Source organism: Emydura macquarii, unplaced genomic scaffold (genome assembly GCF_026122565.2).
Source record: "Emydura macquarii macquarii isolate MOO-44397 ecotype Brisbane River unplaced genomic scaffold, CSIRO-AGI_Emac_v2 contig_1253, whole genome shotgun sequence".
In the NCBI taxonomy this organism is placed as follows: Eukaryota; Metazoa; Chordata; order Testudines; family Chelidae; genus Emydura; species Emydura macquarii.
The window spans coordinates 75381921-75400501 of NW_027131390.1; the positions used below are offsets into that span (position 1 = coordinate 75381921).

Genomic DNA, 18581 nt, shown 5'->3' on the forward strand with positions numbered 1-18581 from the left:
GTGTGTGTATGTGGGGGGGGGGGGTCAGTGTAGCAGGCAGGGCTGTGTGAGGGCTGTAGTGTGTGTATGGGTGAGTGCAGCAGGCAGGGTTGTAGTATGTGTGTGGGGTCAGTGCAGCAGGCGGGGCTGTAGTGTGCGCGTGTGTGGGGGTCAGTGCAGGAGGCGGGGCGTTGTGAGGTGGCTGTGTGTGTGTATGGGTCAGTGCACCGGGCAGGGTTGTAGTATGTGCGTGGGGTCAGTGCATCAGGCGGGGCTGTAGTGTCTGTGGGGCATCAGTGCAGCGGGCGGGGCGGTGTGAGGGGGCTGTAGTGTGTGTGTGTGTGTGTGGGGAGGTCAGTGCAGCAGGCGGGGCGGTGTGTGGCCGCAGTACCCCTACCGGCTGGGTGGGATCGGGCAGTGCGGGCCGGGCCGGCGGGGCAGGTGTTCGTGCGGATCCCCCTGCCCTGCCCTGCCTGGCCAGGCCGGCGCGCTAAAGGTGCGCGGCGCTTGGTGGTGGTGGTGGTGACTGTTTGCGCATGACCCCTCCCCGCCCGCTCTCTCTCTCTCTCCTCAGTCCCTCCAGGCGGTGGCGGCGGTTAAGCCTGAGCCTGCCTCAGACACAGGCGGCTGCTCGGCGGCGGCCGCGGCGACGCAGTGCAGAGGTGCAGGCAGGTTGCGCCGGCCCTGAGCTCTGTCTCCTCCGCGCCCCGCCTGCCTCCGGAGCCCTCTCCCCGCGGCGGCCTCCTCTCCCCGGTGTCGGGCCGGCCCCCCGGCCATGAGCGCGGCGCTGGGTGTCCCTCCGCCGCGCCGCCTCCCCCGCCGCCCCCGGCGGCTGCCGGGCTCCAGGAAAGTAGCTTGATGAGTGTCCAAAGTAGCAGTGGAAGTTTGGAGGGGCCGCCATCTTGGTCCCGGCTCTCCACGTCCCCACCGAGCCTGCAGGGCTGCTCCGCGGCGGCGGCCTCTCTGCTGCACAGCGCGCCGCCCGGCAAGCCGCCCAAGGAAGGTAAATAGCGCGCTCCGTGCCCGCGGCGCTGCGAGGGGGCCCCGGCTCTCGGGGAGGGACCCGGCCGCCGCCGGAGGCCAGTCCCAGGCTCGTAGGGCCGGGTGCGCGGTGGTGAATGCGGGTGAGGGCAGGCGGGAGACTTGTCCTTATTGCAGGGGTATTTCCCCCTCAGTATAGGGGGCACCCCCAGATCCTGCCGTGGGGGATCCTCCCGTCTCCTGAGGGACAATCGGGAGACCCCCCCTTCCCCCTAAATCCAGCAATCTCTTCCCCCATCCTCGTTTGTTAGCAGTAAAAGCGTCTTGATATTCTCTCCCCCCCCCTCCGTTTTCCAGGGCTACGGAGGGGGATTGATTAATGTTTGTTCATTTCCTTGATAATCCTTAATAGAAGGGGCTAAGTGTACTTGTTAATTTTTCATCCCCTCCCTGTGATTTTTATGGCAGAGACTTCCATCCTCTCCCTTCCTTTCCAAATATTATTCCCCACCTCATATTATAAAGTAAAAGTGATTTGTTGGATGTATTGCGTGAATGTGGCTGTTGTTGCTTAATGAAAAGGGTCGGGTCCTTTTGGCATCATGGAGGTGGAGTAGAGAAAGAGACCGAGATCAAGGAATTTGTTCCCATTGGGGAGGCACTTTTCTGAGCAGCTAATTTGGAAGACAGAAGTGACACAACACCTTAAAACCACCACAGAATGACTGCAACTTTCTCCTTTCCTCCATCACATCTTAGATGATAATATTTTTCTCCTCCCTCCCCTGCTCCTCCCCTCTTGTGTTATACCGACAGTGAGAGCAGGGTGTTGTGGGTGTTTGCAGGGAATATCTGTGTGAAGGTTATGTGCAAACAAGTCTCTTTTTATTCTGTTTCAGTTATTGTCCATTTTCTTTTCTTGCATTGAAATACATTGCCACAAGATGTAGCAATTATACAGCTAGTGAAATGCTCAGTGCTTTTAACTAAAATGACTTCTTTCTGTGTACCATTTGCTGTGAAAGAACTTTTATACCCAAATACATATATTTATAAAGAAAAAAAAATATGCATGTTAAGCAGTTATATAATTTGACTTGATGTCTTATCCAGTATTGTTGGCCTCTGAATATTGATTGCTTCAGTTGTCTTGTGTAGTGAACGCTGGTAGCCACACTGAAAACTTTCAAACTTAAAATAGTCTAATAAGATCTTAGAGAGAAATTGGATAGCTTTATTTAGAGGATGTTATGCAGTACTATAAATTGAAGTACTACACATTTTTATTTTATCAGTAAACAATTTCAACACTTGACATGTATTCAGCACCTTGAAAGTGTATAAAAGGTTTGTGTCCTCAATCTCCATGCCAGTAGTTGTTAGACTTGCATCATTCCTTGTCACATTTGCACATGCTCCTAGATCCAAGATTGACATGAATACATTCCAGAAGATATATGGAAAGGTTAGATGTATGGCATATGTTAAAGATACCAACTAAAGTAGCAAGCATTTTGTATTCTTACATCCTCAGACTGAGTCTTTAATAAGAGAAGACAGTGGTTTGTGTGTTTATTTTATATATATATATATATATATATATATATATAAAAATAAATTATAAAAGTTTGGACTAGGTTTATGAGGCTTAGACTAGTACATATTTTATTTTAAGTTTTTTAGGTAGTATGTTTTTAGATGCATTTATTCACCTGTCATAATTCGGATACTTGGTTATATAAGTCTTTATTACTGTTGCAGAGTTATGTTTGTAACTCTCTTTTTGTTAATGAATTAGCAGCGTAACAAGTGCTGCTTGAATAGCCCTGACAAAAACAATACACAGAGGCATAATTTGACATTTATATTTTTTATAATTGTTTAACAATATTACTATATTTTCTGGCTACAATAATTTAGGTTGTGTAGTTCAGAGGTTAGAGAGCAACCACAAAACCTGCTGTGTGATTCAGCATAACATACTGTATTTACAAACTATATTCAGTACATCTATTCACTGTGTTGAAACTGCAGGCTTCGCTTCTGTCTCTTTCTTGCTGTAGGGCTAGTGGATTATTTCTGTTTGAAAAGAATGTGAGATATTAATAGTCTTTGTTGTGTTTTAAATCTCTACCCATTGGGCATTAACAGGACATCTTACATTAACACAGGAACTTGCATGTCAAAAGAATCTCACATCAAGGTAATATGTCCCATAAAATAAAAATCAGCTATTTAACAGTGATGTTGCACTATTTTCCATTTATGCACATCAGTAAGTTCTATAAATGATGATGATGATGATAGGTAATAGATTCATAGCTGTTTGTTCTCCCATTTAGAAGCGCTTGTTGTTCCCAGTGATGTTAATAGAAATTACTTGCTTGTCTCAAGTAGGGCCTGAACCCGCATGGCCCATACTATGTTAGGGGTCTGTTTACATTTTGTATGTTTGTGTGAATGTTAATTTAGGGTGGCTGATACTACCAGGTATGATGCACTCATTATTAAAATGAGCCGTGGGTCCATTTCCACCCTCAGATGCATTGTGGTAACTCCAGTTGAAGTGGGAGTTGCACCTATGCATTTGAAAGCAGCATGGGGCCTTTATTTGATACATCATTCATGTTATGATTTATCCAACCTTCTGCATGTTTCATTTTGAAAGTTGAGCCTGCCCAAATCACTTGCTCTGGCTCCTAAAGTGTGTAATTTATTAACAACAAAATAATAATAAAACTGACAGTTAAGATGTGTGAAGTTCTTGTACAGACTCCATCATGAAAAAAACCTTCTTTTATATGTAATTGTGTCCCAAGAAATTGTTAAAAAGCAGGAGCACCTCAGCAATAATCAAGAACAACTGGCTAGAGAAGACAAGACTAAATTAAAACAGAAACTAAACTAAACTTGAGTTTTCTTCTGTGGGGTGTTCTATAGTTAACTGAAAATGTAGTTCTGTTTCTAAGGATATCTTAAGTCCTGCTTACATCTAAGGATCTGATCTTCTAAAATCCTGTCCTCCCCCTTCCCTATTTGCATATATGTGTAGTCAGTACTTGTAGCTATATATTATTTACATATATCAAACCTTAACTCTACCTCTTGTATGTAGGCATTATAGCTTTTAATCGTTGTATGTTATTTCTCAGTAATACCACATCACAACTTTTCCTACCACCTCCAATACGCTTGTATACCATCTTATAGGGCTATACTGCTGTGTATTACAGTAACTTGTATCTGAGACGTGATAACATTTATATATGGGAGTCCTGCAAGATGCATCTTTCAAGATTATATAAAAACCTGTTATTTTGCATTATTTGAGATATACTATGTGATTTTTGTAACTGAAGCTTGTGCCATAATACATAAAACAGTACAGATTTAAGGTGGCAATACAATCTTAAATTTGGAAATGTCTTGATTTTTTTTTTAATGCTGTCATTATGCCTAGCATTCTTTTAAAGCATTTTTTTATAGGAACACCGTATCCTCCTGTGCCTTTTACTAGGCATGTAGGAAGGAAACCTTTTATTGTGCAGGTTATAACTTAAAAGTTAGTGGTTGAAGATGATGGGGTGTATCATGTATCACACAACAGCTGTCACTTAAGTACTTTCCAGATATTGCTGTTGATTGTGAAAACTTCAGTAAAAAACAAAAGGCCAGATTCTGCCCTAAATTATAGTGCTATAAATGTGCTGTAAATATGAAAGTCACCAGTATAACTGAGTAGAATTTGGCCCAAAATTAAATGCACATGATTACTAGTTAGGCAGAAATGTAAATTGTGTATTAAATTGATACAACTTTGCAAATACTTAAAGACATTTGAGGAGTTTGTATAAAGATGCTGACAGGCTTTGTCAATAATTATTTCCATAAAGCTTCTTGACAAATATTAATACTTAATATTTGTATTCCTATAGCACCCATGCTGTGCTAGATGCTCTCCATACAAACATGAAAACACAGTCCCTGCCCTGAAGAGTGGTATGGGAAGTGTTCCCAAATGCAGGTTTGCCTTGTGCATGCTACACTTAGTGTGGTGTTCATAGGTATTAACATGAAGTCAGCCTGTTCATAGTGGTTCCTTGTATAAACTAAATTTTAAATACATGTTATGCTTGGATAACTTGCAGGTTTTTTTTTTCATGTTATCATTACTTATATGAAGTGTAGAACTCAACAATTGCACATTAGTTACGGGTAAATCCTTAGTAAGTCCACTGTCCCTTGTTGTTTCTTGACATCTAGTAGAAGATGTAGAATTTTTAGTTGTTTTATGGAAGAAGTCAGTTGATATAAGGCAACACAGGAAATCTGGAGGATAATTCAGATTTCAAAATGATACTTTGCTTTTACTTTGTTTTAAAATGTGAATGAATGTAGTACTCCTGAAAGAAAGGGTTTAATATTAGTACTTCTTTAAGCTTCCCTACATATCTTTACCAGTGTACTCAGCTTCTTGTTGTGGTTTCCTTTTAAAAAGCTGACAATAATGCCATGTTATGTGGTTTTGTGATTTGCACAAATGAGGAATGTGGGAGGCCACTAAAATCACTTGTATATGTGTCCTTATCCAGAGTTTGAACCTCGTTTTCCAAAGGAGAGGGAGTAGTATTGTAGTGTGATCTATTGTGCTACCTAGAATACAGCAAACAAATACTTGATAAGTGTTAGTTACTTCAGACAGGTTAAACTAGATTTTCCACCTAGTTTTCCTTATTTTAAAAGGCGGGGAAACCAAAATATTAAGGAAAGCTTTTATTTTAGTTTCTATTAACTGTCAATTCAAATAATGGCTGCAGCACTTTTTCTGTATTTTGTTTCTCTCTTAAGGTTCTGCACAACTATTTCTCTTTTTCTGCCAACTAGAAGTAAACTCACTTCTTTGTAGGCACTCTTTTCTGGCACTACTAATGACGTTTGAAACTCACTTAGAGCCAGGTCATCCTAACTAATTGCAAAATACTATTCTAGATGCTCTTAAGGAAGACCAACAGTACAGAAGTTTATTCATATTCATAGATTCCAAGGCCAGAAGGGACCATTTTGATCATCTTGTGTGACCGCCTGTATATCTCAGGCCATAGAACTTCCCCAGAATAATTCCTAGAATGTATTTGCACTGTTTATGTTGAAAGCAAACTCTGCAGTATTTTACTGCTTGAATAAGGAGTGAGAGAATGTGGAAAGATGTCAGGCTTGAAGATTCCATGCACCTTTTAAATTCCTGATAATATTGCAGACCATACACTTGTTACATTTACTCCCAAACCTAAGGCCTACAATTCTCAACTACTTACCCGATTATCCAATGTGCTTCTTGTTTCAGTCTTTCATTGGTTGACCAGCAGGGCTTTTGGTGATGCTGAGTGGCAGCAGGTCAAGTTTTCATTTTAATCCTAATTTTTGGCTCCACTCTAAAATCTATAGACAAATTAATATTATCCTCAAAATTGGCAGGTTAGCTATGGTTCTGAAGTAGAATATTTCTGCAAACCTCGATGTGAATTGGGAAAGGGGGTTCCTGAATTATAACCCCCTAAAATACAAGAGTTTACCATAGTTCAAAAGTTTTCTAATGCTTTCCTACTTCGCAGCAAGACAACGCACATGCACACGAGGGGGTAATACACACAAGGGGTAATTTAGTTTATTGAACTGCCCTAACTGAGGTCTGTTGGTCAGAAAATTGTTAGTTGATTAGAATACAATTTTAAAAGTTAGTACCTTTTGTGTTTGGACTATTCCTATGGAATGTTTGCTCCAGATTGCTTGGTATAAGAACTTCTGGACAACTAAGCTTTTAAAGCTAGTCTCTATTCTTTTTTCTTGCAGAGATTGACCTCAGAATATAATGCAGTTTTGGGAGGGCTGTCAGTAGAAAATTAGTAAGATTTAGGGGAAGAGATCAGAGGGACAGTCCATGATTTCCTGTGCATCTAGTGAGCTCTGTGGAGGGGAACCCTAGGGAGTCTTAGGAAGCTTGTTGTGCCCCCCTCCTCCTCTCCCCATCCTGATCCAAAGGCTCATCAGGGCCCATTAAGCCTAAGGAGAGTTACTGTATCCATTCCCCCTCACGCCTGTAAAATCCCAGTTAATCTTATTACTCACTAGTCCCAGAGCAGCTTGTTAAAACTCAAGAGGGGAGCCCTAGGATACTTGAGTAGAGAATCCCTGCTTCCCTTCCACCTATTAAATTGATAGGTTGGTGCTTAAGGGGAAGAAGATATTGACTTGTCCTTCCTAAGGCATATATGCATTATGACACCTCAACATCCCACCACTTCATCTTCCCGGGAGCTTACAAGGATTTGTGAAATGGGGGGCAATGGTATGGAACAGGAATAGGAGCCCTTTAGTAGGCAGGGTCCATGAGTATGTTAAAGCTTGTGGAGGTTTGTGGGCCTAATGAGCCTGTAAACATATGAGGTGTGAGGTCTGAGGGGCTCTTATGGAGTCTCAAAAGACTTGCAGGGGGAAGACTGGAGACAGTCTGGTTTGAAGACTGGATTGAAGACCAAACTAAGGCCTATGGAGAGAGTCTGATGGAGTTGGGAATGGGAAACCTCATTCACTCCTACCTTGGGCTTGGTGTGCAGCAAGAAAGAACATGGAAGAGGTTCATTAATGTCTGTGACTCCCTTCATGAGGGTGGGGAACAGCAGGAGCATTAGAGGCACTCTTGTTACCTGAACATATTTCCCTGCTTCTGTTGGTTTCCAACCTTCTAGTCAGCTATACTTTCCCTTTTTCTGTGTACCTTTGGAGGAAAGCATCAATACCTCAAACTTTAGAAGTCAAAATGAGGTGAGCTGCATTCTTGTGTCCTTCTGTAGATACTTACATAGGTTTGCAAGTGTGGGGCTCCTTTTCTGTCAGCAGTTTTTGGCAAATAGATACCCCTGCAGAGGATATAGCTGGAGACTTTGGTTAATATTCACTATTGGGAGACCTCTTCCCCTCTCCCCTGTAGTTTCTCTCTGCACTGTTGGATTGGGCCTCTATTTCTGTGGATCTTCTAGGATTAGGGCTCTTATCCAGTGACCCTTAATATAATTCGTATTAAAAAAACCCATCCACCTGGGAAATTTCATTGACATAAAGATAAGGCTGCAGGTGCATGTCATTGATTTGAGTGAATGTTAGTTTTCAAGAATGTTAGTTTTACTAGTACACACACACTTCAAAAAACCCCAGGAATATCAGAATTAAAAGTAAATTTACAAAAACACAAGCCTCTGTAAATATGGAAATTCATAGTGCAGGTAGCCAATTTATGCTAACTCCGCCTCATGTTCTAGGCTTCTATTTTCCCTTTGCATGTAGAGCATAAAAACTGGGCAGTACAGAACACTGCACTCTATAACTTCAATACTGTTTTTCTTATACAGTAACTAACTAAAATCTAGGACATGATATTTAAATAGTAGTTGAATTGACATTCTTGGCCTGTATCTATAAAATATAAGACCTTACATTGCCAGATAATTTTATTAGTGCTGTACCTTGTGCATCATTAAAAGTGATGCGCAACTATCTGAACTAAACTTTTAACACTTTAGTATTAAATGCTCAGTCCTCTAAATAAAAAGGGTAAGAGAAACATATTTGTTGATTTTGAAAAATGAGGTTTATATCTACACAAAATGCAGGCATTTAGTCAGGGCTCGACAAACCCTGGGCGCCAGGTCGCCATGGCGCCTAGAAATTTAAGTCTGGTGCCTAGTATTTCTCCAGGGAGAGCGGCCGCCGCGCTCCTGCCAGGGCGCCACTGCGCCCATGTGGCAGGGCTGGGAAGGGGGAGCGCTGCGGCTACTGTGCTCCAGCCAGGGCTCCCCGCCACTGGGTCCATGTTGTGGGAGTGGGGCTGGGAAAAGGGGTGGGGCTGGGAGGGGAGAGTGGCCGCTGCACTCCGGCCAGGGTGCCCTGCCACTGAGCCAATGTTGTCTGGCTCCTTAATTTTTGGGCTGGCTCCTAGCTCCGAAACAAATTTGTCGAGCCCAGCATTAAGTGGGTTCACTTGAGTGGTAATATACACTTCAGATAAATTTGCTTCCAAGTTACCTTATATGCTGCTCAGTGTTAATTTTAAGTGTATCACTTCTGAAAGCTTAGGCCATGTCTACACACACTTTTTATGCTGGTTTAATTGTTTCAGTTGGGGGGTTTGATTTTTTTTTTTAATCAAAATGGTTACATTGATATAATCTCTAGTGGATGCAGCTGTAATGTTACAAACAGTGATGGCCAAAAGTGACCTGTGGAGGCTTTCATGGTGGCCTGCCGCTCCCCTCCCACTGGCTGCATGGGGAGCCACTGCCTAAAGACCCAGATGGAGCATGTTGCCATGGGGCTAAAAGACCAGTGCAGGTTATAGTTAACTATATGTAGACCATCCTCCTCACTGAACTCCTTCCGTCTGGCTGCAGTAGGGAGGGAGGGAGGGAGAGAAGGAGGCCGCTGGCAGATACTGGTGGTCGTTCAGGGTTGTAAAAATGATATGTGGCCCTCAAGCCAAAAATGTTGGGAACCACTGTTTATAAATGCTCTTTTATACCAATATAACTGCACCCACACCAAGGGGTTGTAATGCTTTATACCTGAACAGTTAAATTGGAACAATCTTTGTGTGTAGACGTGGCCCTACATTTGTTTCTTTCTGATGCACAATGTAAGGATAAGAACGTCATAACAGAACTTTGTGATCTCAGTATATTAAACTCCATTGCACTACCCTTTTTTTTTTTTTCAATGAGAGCGAATTTTTTCTTTCTTCTACTGTCTTAATTACAGATGTTCTTATTTTAAAGGTATATAATCTGCAAATATCTTTCGAAATGAAAAATCCTGTGAACTATAGATGCATTCAGCATGCTACCAGACACAAAGTTTAAAGGGACATTTCAGTGCATTTCCTAAGTTACATTTCTCAGTCTTTGAAGGTCAACAAAGCCCAATCATACTGTGTACTAGTGAGCCTTGCTTGTTGTTAGAGTCCAGCATGCACTTTACTGGCATTTTCAAATAAATAAACCATCATTGATGGCTGCTTGACACGAGAATCTATCCAAAGGAATATTGTAACTAACCCATTGAAAATGTCACTGTGAGTTTTGTAGTACCCTAAATCCTTTTAGATATTTGGTCGTTTTCTGAGCCTTCTCTACACTAGAAAGGGTTTGCTAGTATAGCTTGTATGAGACCTGTAAACAAGGCCTTTGTTGGTATGTTTCGTTGTTTATAAGTATCTATTCTAAGGCTTATACCAGCAAAAACTATATCAGTGAAAAATCGCACTCCTGATGAATATAGCTTTGCTGTTTTAAATTTTAAATGTAGACCAGGCCTCAGACATATGAAATAAATACTCCAAGCACTTTAGTCAACAGTTTTATCTTTTGCTGGGTTCCCAATATAATTCACATGCTTCTAGTACATACAGGAGAATTGTTCACTATGGTTGGCAGGAGAGAGGATGCAAATACCCTAGGTATAAATCTTGAAGGTTAGTTACAAAAAGAAAGGAAAGAACTTCCAGATTACATATGTAAAAGCAGCCCAAAAGAAGGGTACCATTGGTTCTTTGGCTTAAATGCTCAAGCTGCCCTTGTAGCCCATGTAATTCTGTGAGAAAGAAACAGTAGTAGACCTTTGGTGGTGGCATGCTTCTGGTGCTCCAGTGGTTGCAGCAGGGGCCCCTCTGTTATCACTCGGCCATCCACTCAACTGTTGGTTCATGTCCACTGGTGAATGGCTTCTGCTTCTGGGGAGAACAGACTGCACAACACCCATCAGTGTCTATTTTAAGACTTTTCCCACACCTTGTCCCCTACACTCCTTTGGCTGAGACTGGACTAACTTCCTGCCTGCTACTTGGCTTCTCCCTGCCCTGTTTCCCTAGATCGTCTGGTTAGGATTTATTTCTCAGCAATCCCCTTGAGTTTCAACCCCCTGTATATTTAGCTACAGAGCCCTCCTTGCTGCATTGCTGTCCCTTTCTCAGCCTTGCACACTAGATCATGATCTTTTCCACACCTACAGAGGGTCTCATCCTTTTAGTCCTAGCTGTTCTTGGCTCTGTTTGTTTGTGACCACCTATCAGGCCTTACCACCTAGCTTTCCTGCTGCTGTCTCCAGTCTGCTGCTTACATGCAACTGGCCTTCAGCCAACTCCTGGTTCTTTTGTACCCTCATTTCCTCTTTCTGGTCACTCAAGACCTGAAGTACACTCTGCTGGCTTGTTAATAATCTGGGTCCCTGCCTAGGATGACCAGTAGCCAAATCCTCTCTCCAAATCATTTTACATAGAGGTGATGGGAGAGCAGAGGCAACATCCAATAATGAATCAGCAGGCAACACAGTAAAACAAAATAAAGTATTGCAAAGTTCTCTTTTAAACCTTATTTTAAGATTAATTAAAAAACCCTAAACAATTGAAACAAGGCGGGCAGGTGAATATTATATTGTAAGATAGCTTAGTTGGCATTGGTAACTTACAATGACAATTTCTTCTGAGGTGCATTGCTGTAATTACCCACTGTGTTCATACAAAACTAACCAGAGCCGTTCTTGTAAATATCACTAACAAATCTAATGTGTGCTCTGCATGGTTTAAGGGTTGAGGTCTTTAAATCAAGATTTGAGGACTTCAGTAACTCAGCCAGAAGTTATGTCTTTTACAGGAGTGGGTGGGTGAGATTCTGTGGCCTGCAGTGTGCAAGGGGTCAGACTTGATGGTTCCTTCTGGCCTTAAAATCTATGAGGGTATAATGCCTCTTTTAGAAGTAGTTTTGTAATACTTTGCAAATATTTCTTCATACCTTGTATATAAAAATATATTTAAAAACCATTGTACTGGAAATTCTTTACCTTTTTGCAAAATGCATTAGCTCTAATGGATAATGAACAGCTTTTAAGTCATAGTTTTTCTGCCAGTTTAGTGTTACTTTCTCCAAAACTGGTAGCAAATTCTTCCAAATGTTTTTAATGAAAGATTTTTTGCTGCTGTTACATTAGATGTTTTAGTAATTCTTTATTAAACCAAAATTACTTTGTTACAGTCACTTTGTTCATTTTTTTCTTTTCATATAACAGACTGACAATTCTCTTCAAAGTTTGGTCCTGTCTTTAAGAATGGCCAAAATAAAAGTTGTTAATATAAGAACTAAGCTTAGCATTTTTCTTTTGAATTAGACTTTGTTATAGTACAAAAAGATATAATTTAAAAAACATATAGCATCCTCTGGATTATAAATCTACATCAAGGCATGGTATAAAGGCACCAATAAAGGTATATATAAAAAGCTCTTCCCCAGAAAACGAATGTAATTTGTGATAAGAAGTAAAATAGTAAATTTGAGGCCCATCATTCTTGTTAATGTCACTTTTAACTTGAGTTATGGAATTTAAAGTTAAATTTGACACTTATATTAATACATCAGTTGTTTAAATAAATAATTTATTTATCTTAACTTTTTTTTTTTTTTTTTTTTAAATAAGGACATTGTTTGTGTTTAAGACCAATTCCCATATATCATTCCTAAAGGATACTAAACTCTTATTAGGGCTTGTCTTCACAGGGACACCAAGGAAAGTTAAGGTGAATCAACTAAAGAAGTGAAGTCAGTGCGCATAAATTAAAGTGCTTTTAAATCCTTTCCCATGTTCCCCAAAACTTGTGAATTCTTTCATTCAGGAGTAAAGTGGCCTTAGTTCCCTGCATCTTAATTCTCTTCCAAGATACAGTGAACTAAAGCCACTTTATTCCTAAGTGAGAGCATCAACACAGAGGTTTAATGTTCTCCAACTAAAGTGCATTTGGGTCCTCTGGCAGTCAGTGCATCCTGTGTGTTGGCTATTAAGAATTGAAACAAAACAATCAACTGCACTCCAGTTTATTTTAAAAGTTTGAAATAATTTTCTCCTTCAAAGCAGCATTTGACAATAAGTCTATTGGAAATAAAGTGGGGAAACACACAAACATTTGTAATCAAACAGATTTATTAATGCATTTGTAATATAACATGGCTTATGTGACATCATTATTGAAAGAACAGTTTTTATTAAATTATGTTTTTAACTACGATACACGACGTGTATAGCCATGTCATGGCTCTTTCCTGTGTTTAAAATTTTAGAAAGAGAAAAAACCTAAAAGCAATGGACTTGTATGTTTGCATTTTTTTGTTCTGAGATCATCATAGTAACTTTTGTATTCCTCTAAAGGTTGTCTTGATTGTTACATTTTGTTTTCGCATTTTTCTTGAAAAATAAACAAGTCTTTAAGGAAAGGTAACCTTGGGGCTAAACAAGTTTTTGAGGTTTTTTTTAAATATCATTTTAGCTTTCTTCATATACAAAAGAAGAAAGGCATACGTTTTTAGAACTGTCTCTGAAATGAAGCTGGCCTCTTTGGGAAGCTCAAACAAGGCCCGGGAAAAAGAAACATTTTTATTCCCAGAATCTTCTCTGCTAAGGACTTGTCATAAGCCCAGAGGTCTATTGTAAATAGAATAGTCAATAGATTAGTCTGCTATAGCTGAATTCTAAGTTGAAATGATGTACCAGGAAGGAGAAATTAATAAACTACTTCTTTCATGACATATGCTACCAAAATCCACCACCTCCTTTTCTTCCTCGGGATCACACCTAATTTTTTTTTTTTTTGAACGGGGATCCCTCCACAGCCACCTCCTTGGTTTTGTATGTTTAAGATACACTGAGAGGTTAGACTGTTTTTTCTGGACGTTATGGGCAGGACTTATGAGTTGAAGAAATAGAGGGTACTGTTTTAGGTAGTTGGGATATCTTGACGAAGAGTAGTTATTTTGCTGTGTATAGCTAACTTCATTGTTAATAAATTTAATTAGCATTTATTTATTCACAGAAATACATTTTGTTACTGCTGCTCTTTTTAAAAATGGAAAAAAGGCAACCATTGATTAAACTGGGTAAGTTACAAATGGTTGCCATAGTTTAAATGCTATTTGGTTATGTTGTTGTTGCATCATTTTTCAGGAACTTCATTCACAATTATATTTAGCATGCAGAATATACTCTGAAGCAGATTAAAAAGCTTTCTTTTAGATGTGCTATATAATCTAATATTGAATATCAGGATGCGTTTTCAGAAATAACTGCTGTAACTAAGTGTATTGAGGAATGTAAAATTAGTATGAGATTTTGGTCACACTTGTGAGTTAAAATAAAGTTCTTTAAGAAGTTTAATGTTTAAAATGTATTTATCTTCATAATATCTGTAAAAATTCTGAACTAGCACTGTTATTCTGAGCACATTAAATCCAATTTGAATATTTGCATGAAACCCAGCCTTGTTTAATTCTCCCTATCAACTACCTGCACTGAGTCCTTCAATGAAGCAACTTCTTTGTAATTCAATTGTGTTATTAAATGATTGAAGTAATACTAACCCCCATGAGTGCTGAAACTAGAAGCCAAACTATGAAGGGTAAATTAATTGCAATGTAGATGTACCCAAAGACAATGAAAACACCTATGGCTGGCCCATGTCAGCTGACTTGGGCTTGCAGGGCTACAGGATTATAAAATTGTGGTGGTGACATTTGGGCTGGGACTTGAGTCCAAGCTCTGGGATCTTACAAGGGGAGAGGGCCCCAGAGCCCAGGTTCCAGCCCGAGTCCAAACATGTACGCCTCAGTTTTACAGTCCCACAGCTTGAGCTCTGCGAATCCAAGTTGGTTGACAAGGGGCAGCCGGAGGCGTTTAATTGCCGTGTAGACATACCCTTTCATAGTTTGTCCGATGGAACAGCATGCTCACAGGATCTTATCAGTGCCTTGTCATTTGATATATATTATGTATCCTAAAGCATCCAAAAGGTTAATGCTAAGGAAGAGTCATTTTATATATTTGTGTGTGTGTGTATTTTCCTAAAATTGTAAATCCCTAGCACTTCAGGAACATTTGATTTATATTTGGATTTATTTTTAATGCTCCCATATATTTGTTCTAAGCTTATTCTAGAACTTCACATTCAACACACAGAAAAATATATTTCAGAAATTACCGCTTTTGAAAAATTGGTTCATGTTTCACTTTCTTCTGAGTCAGCATCCATAATGGGAAACAACTGTTTAATAAAGAGCTCTTCAATCTAGCCAAGAAAGGTATAACACGATCCAGTGTCTGGAAGTTGAAGCTAGACAAATTCAGATTGGAAATAAGGCTTTTAAATTCTTAATTATGAGAGTAATTAACCTTTGGAACAATTTACAAGGGTTGTGTTGGATTTTCCATCACTGACTATTTTAAAATTGAAATTGGATGTTTTTCTAAAAGATATCCTTTAGGAATTATTTTTTGGGACATTTTATGGCCTGTGCTATTTGGGAGGTCAGACTAGATGGTCACAATGGTCCCTTCTGGACTTGGTATCTATTAATCTATGAAAGTGGATTAATAGGTCTGTTAGACCAATTGATTAATAAGCTACAAATATTACAAAATTCAGATATCAGATTGTAGTTCAATTGGCATTGTCAATCCTAATATCTTGATCTTAGTTTTTTTTAGTGTTGTTGGCTTTTAAAAACAGGATTGTGAATTTTCTTAATATTCAAAGCAACATAGTCTGGCCTTGCATTACATTGTAATTGTGTAGCTTGGTCTCTTCCTCCCCATTGTTGTGCTTGGAAGATGCACAAATACTTAGTTTCAGAATTAAGGTCACCATAAGATGCTCGGTCACCAAGGTTTCTCTGTCCTCTTTATCTCTCAATCTTAACCGTGGATTTTTCCCTCTCTCATAAGAGTCTCTTTTCCCTCTGGAGCAGGAGGGAACAGCAGAGGCAGTACTGGTGGGAGTAAGATATGAATGAGGCAGCTACAGCAGTGATTCCCTACAGCAAAATGCTGTGTATTCGCTGCCGCCATTTCTCTCCCCAGTGGCTCTCATAGAGTTGTAATGGCTTCTCAGATGACATTGGCCCCACTACAGCTACTTCCAACAGCCTGTCTGAGACGTCACTGCTGCAGCATATGATAAACGATTTTCTGCCTCTGGGATCTCTGTACTGTATATTTAGCTAGGGTGCCACTAGAAGTAACGTGGTAGCTTTTTGTTAGCCTGTCTGTTTCCACAAAGATAATATCCTCCAAGACAAAGTCTAGCCTCTCAGCTATACCCATGGGAAACTTTTCTCCTCCTGTGGCTTCTGTCCTTGCATTGGACTCCCAGCCTGATGGTAGTCAAGATGAATTCTTAGAGGCCAGAATTCAATTCCACAGTCCTTAGTATACAGAAGTCTTGGTCTGTTGCAAAGAAGATGAGAACAAAAAGGGAGCATATTGCCCAGGAGTTTCACTGTTTCCCCAGCATCCATCCCTCCCTGACGTAAAATCTAACCAGGGACACCAGAAGAACCTAAAGAAGGAAGAGATCATCCTGAGTCCAAATTTTGACATTAGCTCAGAGCAGCCCTTGGTGATGGAGAAGATGATAGGGAGACTAGAGATTTGCTCATGTTTGGTCATGGGGGTGGGGGGACGGGACGACTGGTACATCAGATGTGGTCTAATGACAGCTCAAAATGGAGAATTGATTAAATGATTAGGTACCCTCTTAAGGAAATATGTAATATTCTGAAAAATCAAAGAATCCATAAATGCACAAATGAGGTCATACAAGCCATCTCACATTTACTGACTGGAGCAAAGAACTGGCTCCATTGATTGTAGGTAAGTGTACAGATCATTCATGATATTCTTTTCGACTGCCAGAACTATTCGGGAACACACAAACCATCTTTTATCCCAAAATGCTCAATAGATTCTCCTAAAAATAAATAAATTCAGGATGGAGGCCTTACAATGTGTAATAGTGACTCTAAACCCTTATGATTTCCTTTCATTGATACACCTACAGGGCCCAAGCATAATTTTTTCGGGCCCAGTACAAACTTGTAACACGGGCCCCCTCCCACACACATACCACAATCCCTCATCCCATAAATACAATCTCATGAGCCATGAAAAATATTTTCCTCGTGGTAATGGGGGTTGCAGCCTGGGTCAGGCCCCCCAGGGCCTCCAGGCCCCGGTAAAGTGTACCCTTCTCCTCCTTCCCCCATATAGGAGACCTGTAATAAATAGGTGTACAGGGCTATCTCCACATTTCCACTGAGGTGTGTCTTTGCAAGTTCCTTGCACTTTTGTTGCCACTGGAGGCACTTCCAATACAGGGTCCTTTTGGTCTGTTGACCTCATGTAGGGATTATATCTAGGCTTTGCTTGAGGCCTTGTGAGAACAGGGAATCCAGGCCTGCCTGCTTTTGGACATCTTACTCATCAGCTTGCTGCAGAGTGGGACACTGGTCGTGGATTTGAGACACCAGAAAGATATGGAAGGGTGTGTGTTTGTTATGTGAAGTCTACCCAGATAAATCTGAAGCCTAGAGAAAGCTAACTGCACTCCTTATGCTTTACCAGCCAGTAGTCAGAAACATTCTAAGGCAGTGGTTCTTAACCTTTCCAAACTACTGTACCCCTGAAGCCTGAGTCCCACCCCCACGGGGCTGAGGCATGTAACTTAGTTTCATGGTGCCCCTGTGGCTCCAGGCAATTACCTTTCTTGCCACCCCCAATACCAGCTCTGCACTTGCGACCCCTCTAAAACTCCAGGTTAAGAAACACTGTTCTAAGGCTTCTATGGTAAGGTGGATCAAAACACTCGTCTTGCAATCAGTTCCACCCAAGAATTTCAGATCGCATTCTATTGATAGCTGCAGATGAAAGATGAAATGTCAGTAGGGGAATGGTCCACTATTTAGAGAGAGAGACTGGGAATCAGGAGACCTGCTTTGCCATAGACTTTCTGTGTGACTTTGGGCAAGTCATTTGGTGTGTCTGTTCCCCATCTGTAAAATGGGGATAATAGTATTTTCCCATCTCACTGAAGTGTTGTGAGGAGAACATACAGTAACAGATTGTGAGGTGTTCAAATTCTTTGGTGTAAATACCTAAGTGAGTAGAAATATGTCTGGATCACATTGTCGTCTTTCATACCCCTCTCTCTACATGTTCTCAAGATGTTGCAATGTAGATATCTTGTCCTTTGAGGACACAATGTTGGCAGGAGAGTCCTTATGAATGTGTTATGCTTTTAGTAATATGTCTGCTCTATTGATACCATTTGTTGTACATGGTTGGTGATCTAATCTTCTCTTTCCCAGGATGATATTTACTGCTGTGAACATCCCAGAGATAAGTTATTGGAAACAAAAAAGACAGAGGAGGGTAAATTAGTTCTTTCCAAATAATTTATTTTCTTGGATTCTTCATCTCTTAAAGTTACCCTCCCTTGGAAGGTTATTTCTGAGGACACGTAGATTTAAGGTGTGTTTTCTTTAGGTCTGTCAGTAGTTGAAGTCTCTCTTGCAAACGGTTATTAGTTTAATTTTCTAGCTATATTGAGTATGTTGTTTAATTAGAACCTTAGTATTTTAAAACTACAGAAGTTTGTGTATTGGAACAGGGCAGAAAGATAGTGGTGCTGTGCCTCCTCTAGGACAGAATGTCTGGTGTGTCACCGGTTACCTACTGAGGAGGGAGAGCGAAATTCATCATTA

The 18581-nt window shown here is 40.5% G+C and overlaps 1 protein-coding gene across 2 annotated transcripts in view; it reads left to right on the top strand.

The window, feature by feature from the left end:
- The first annotated feature begins 518 nt into the window (after positions 1 to 518).
- Positions 519 to 18581, top strand: part of TLK1 (tousled like kinase 1) — a 143982-nt gene continuing 125919 nt past the window's right edge. The window contains exon 1 of one of the 2 annotated variants that reach the window (XM_067549259.1): positions 519 to 982. In XM_067549259.1, the coding sequence (XP_067405360.1) occupies positions 838 to 982 (145 nt within the window). In that variant the 5' untranslated portion in view covers positions 519 to 837. The remainder of the gene's footprint in view (positions 983 to 18581) is intronic. The other variant, XM_067549257.1, reaches the window with a different exon arrangement.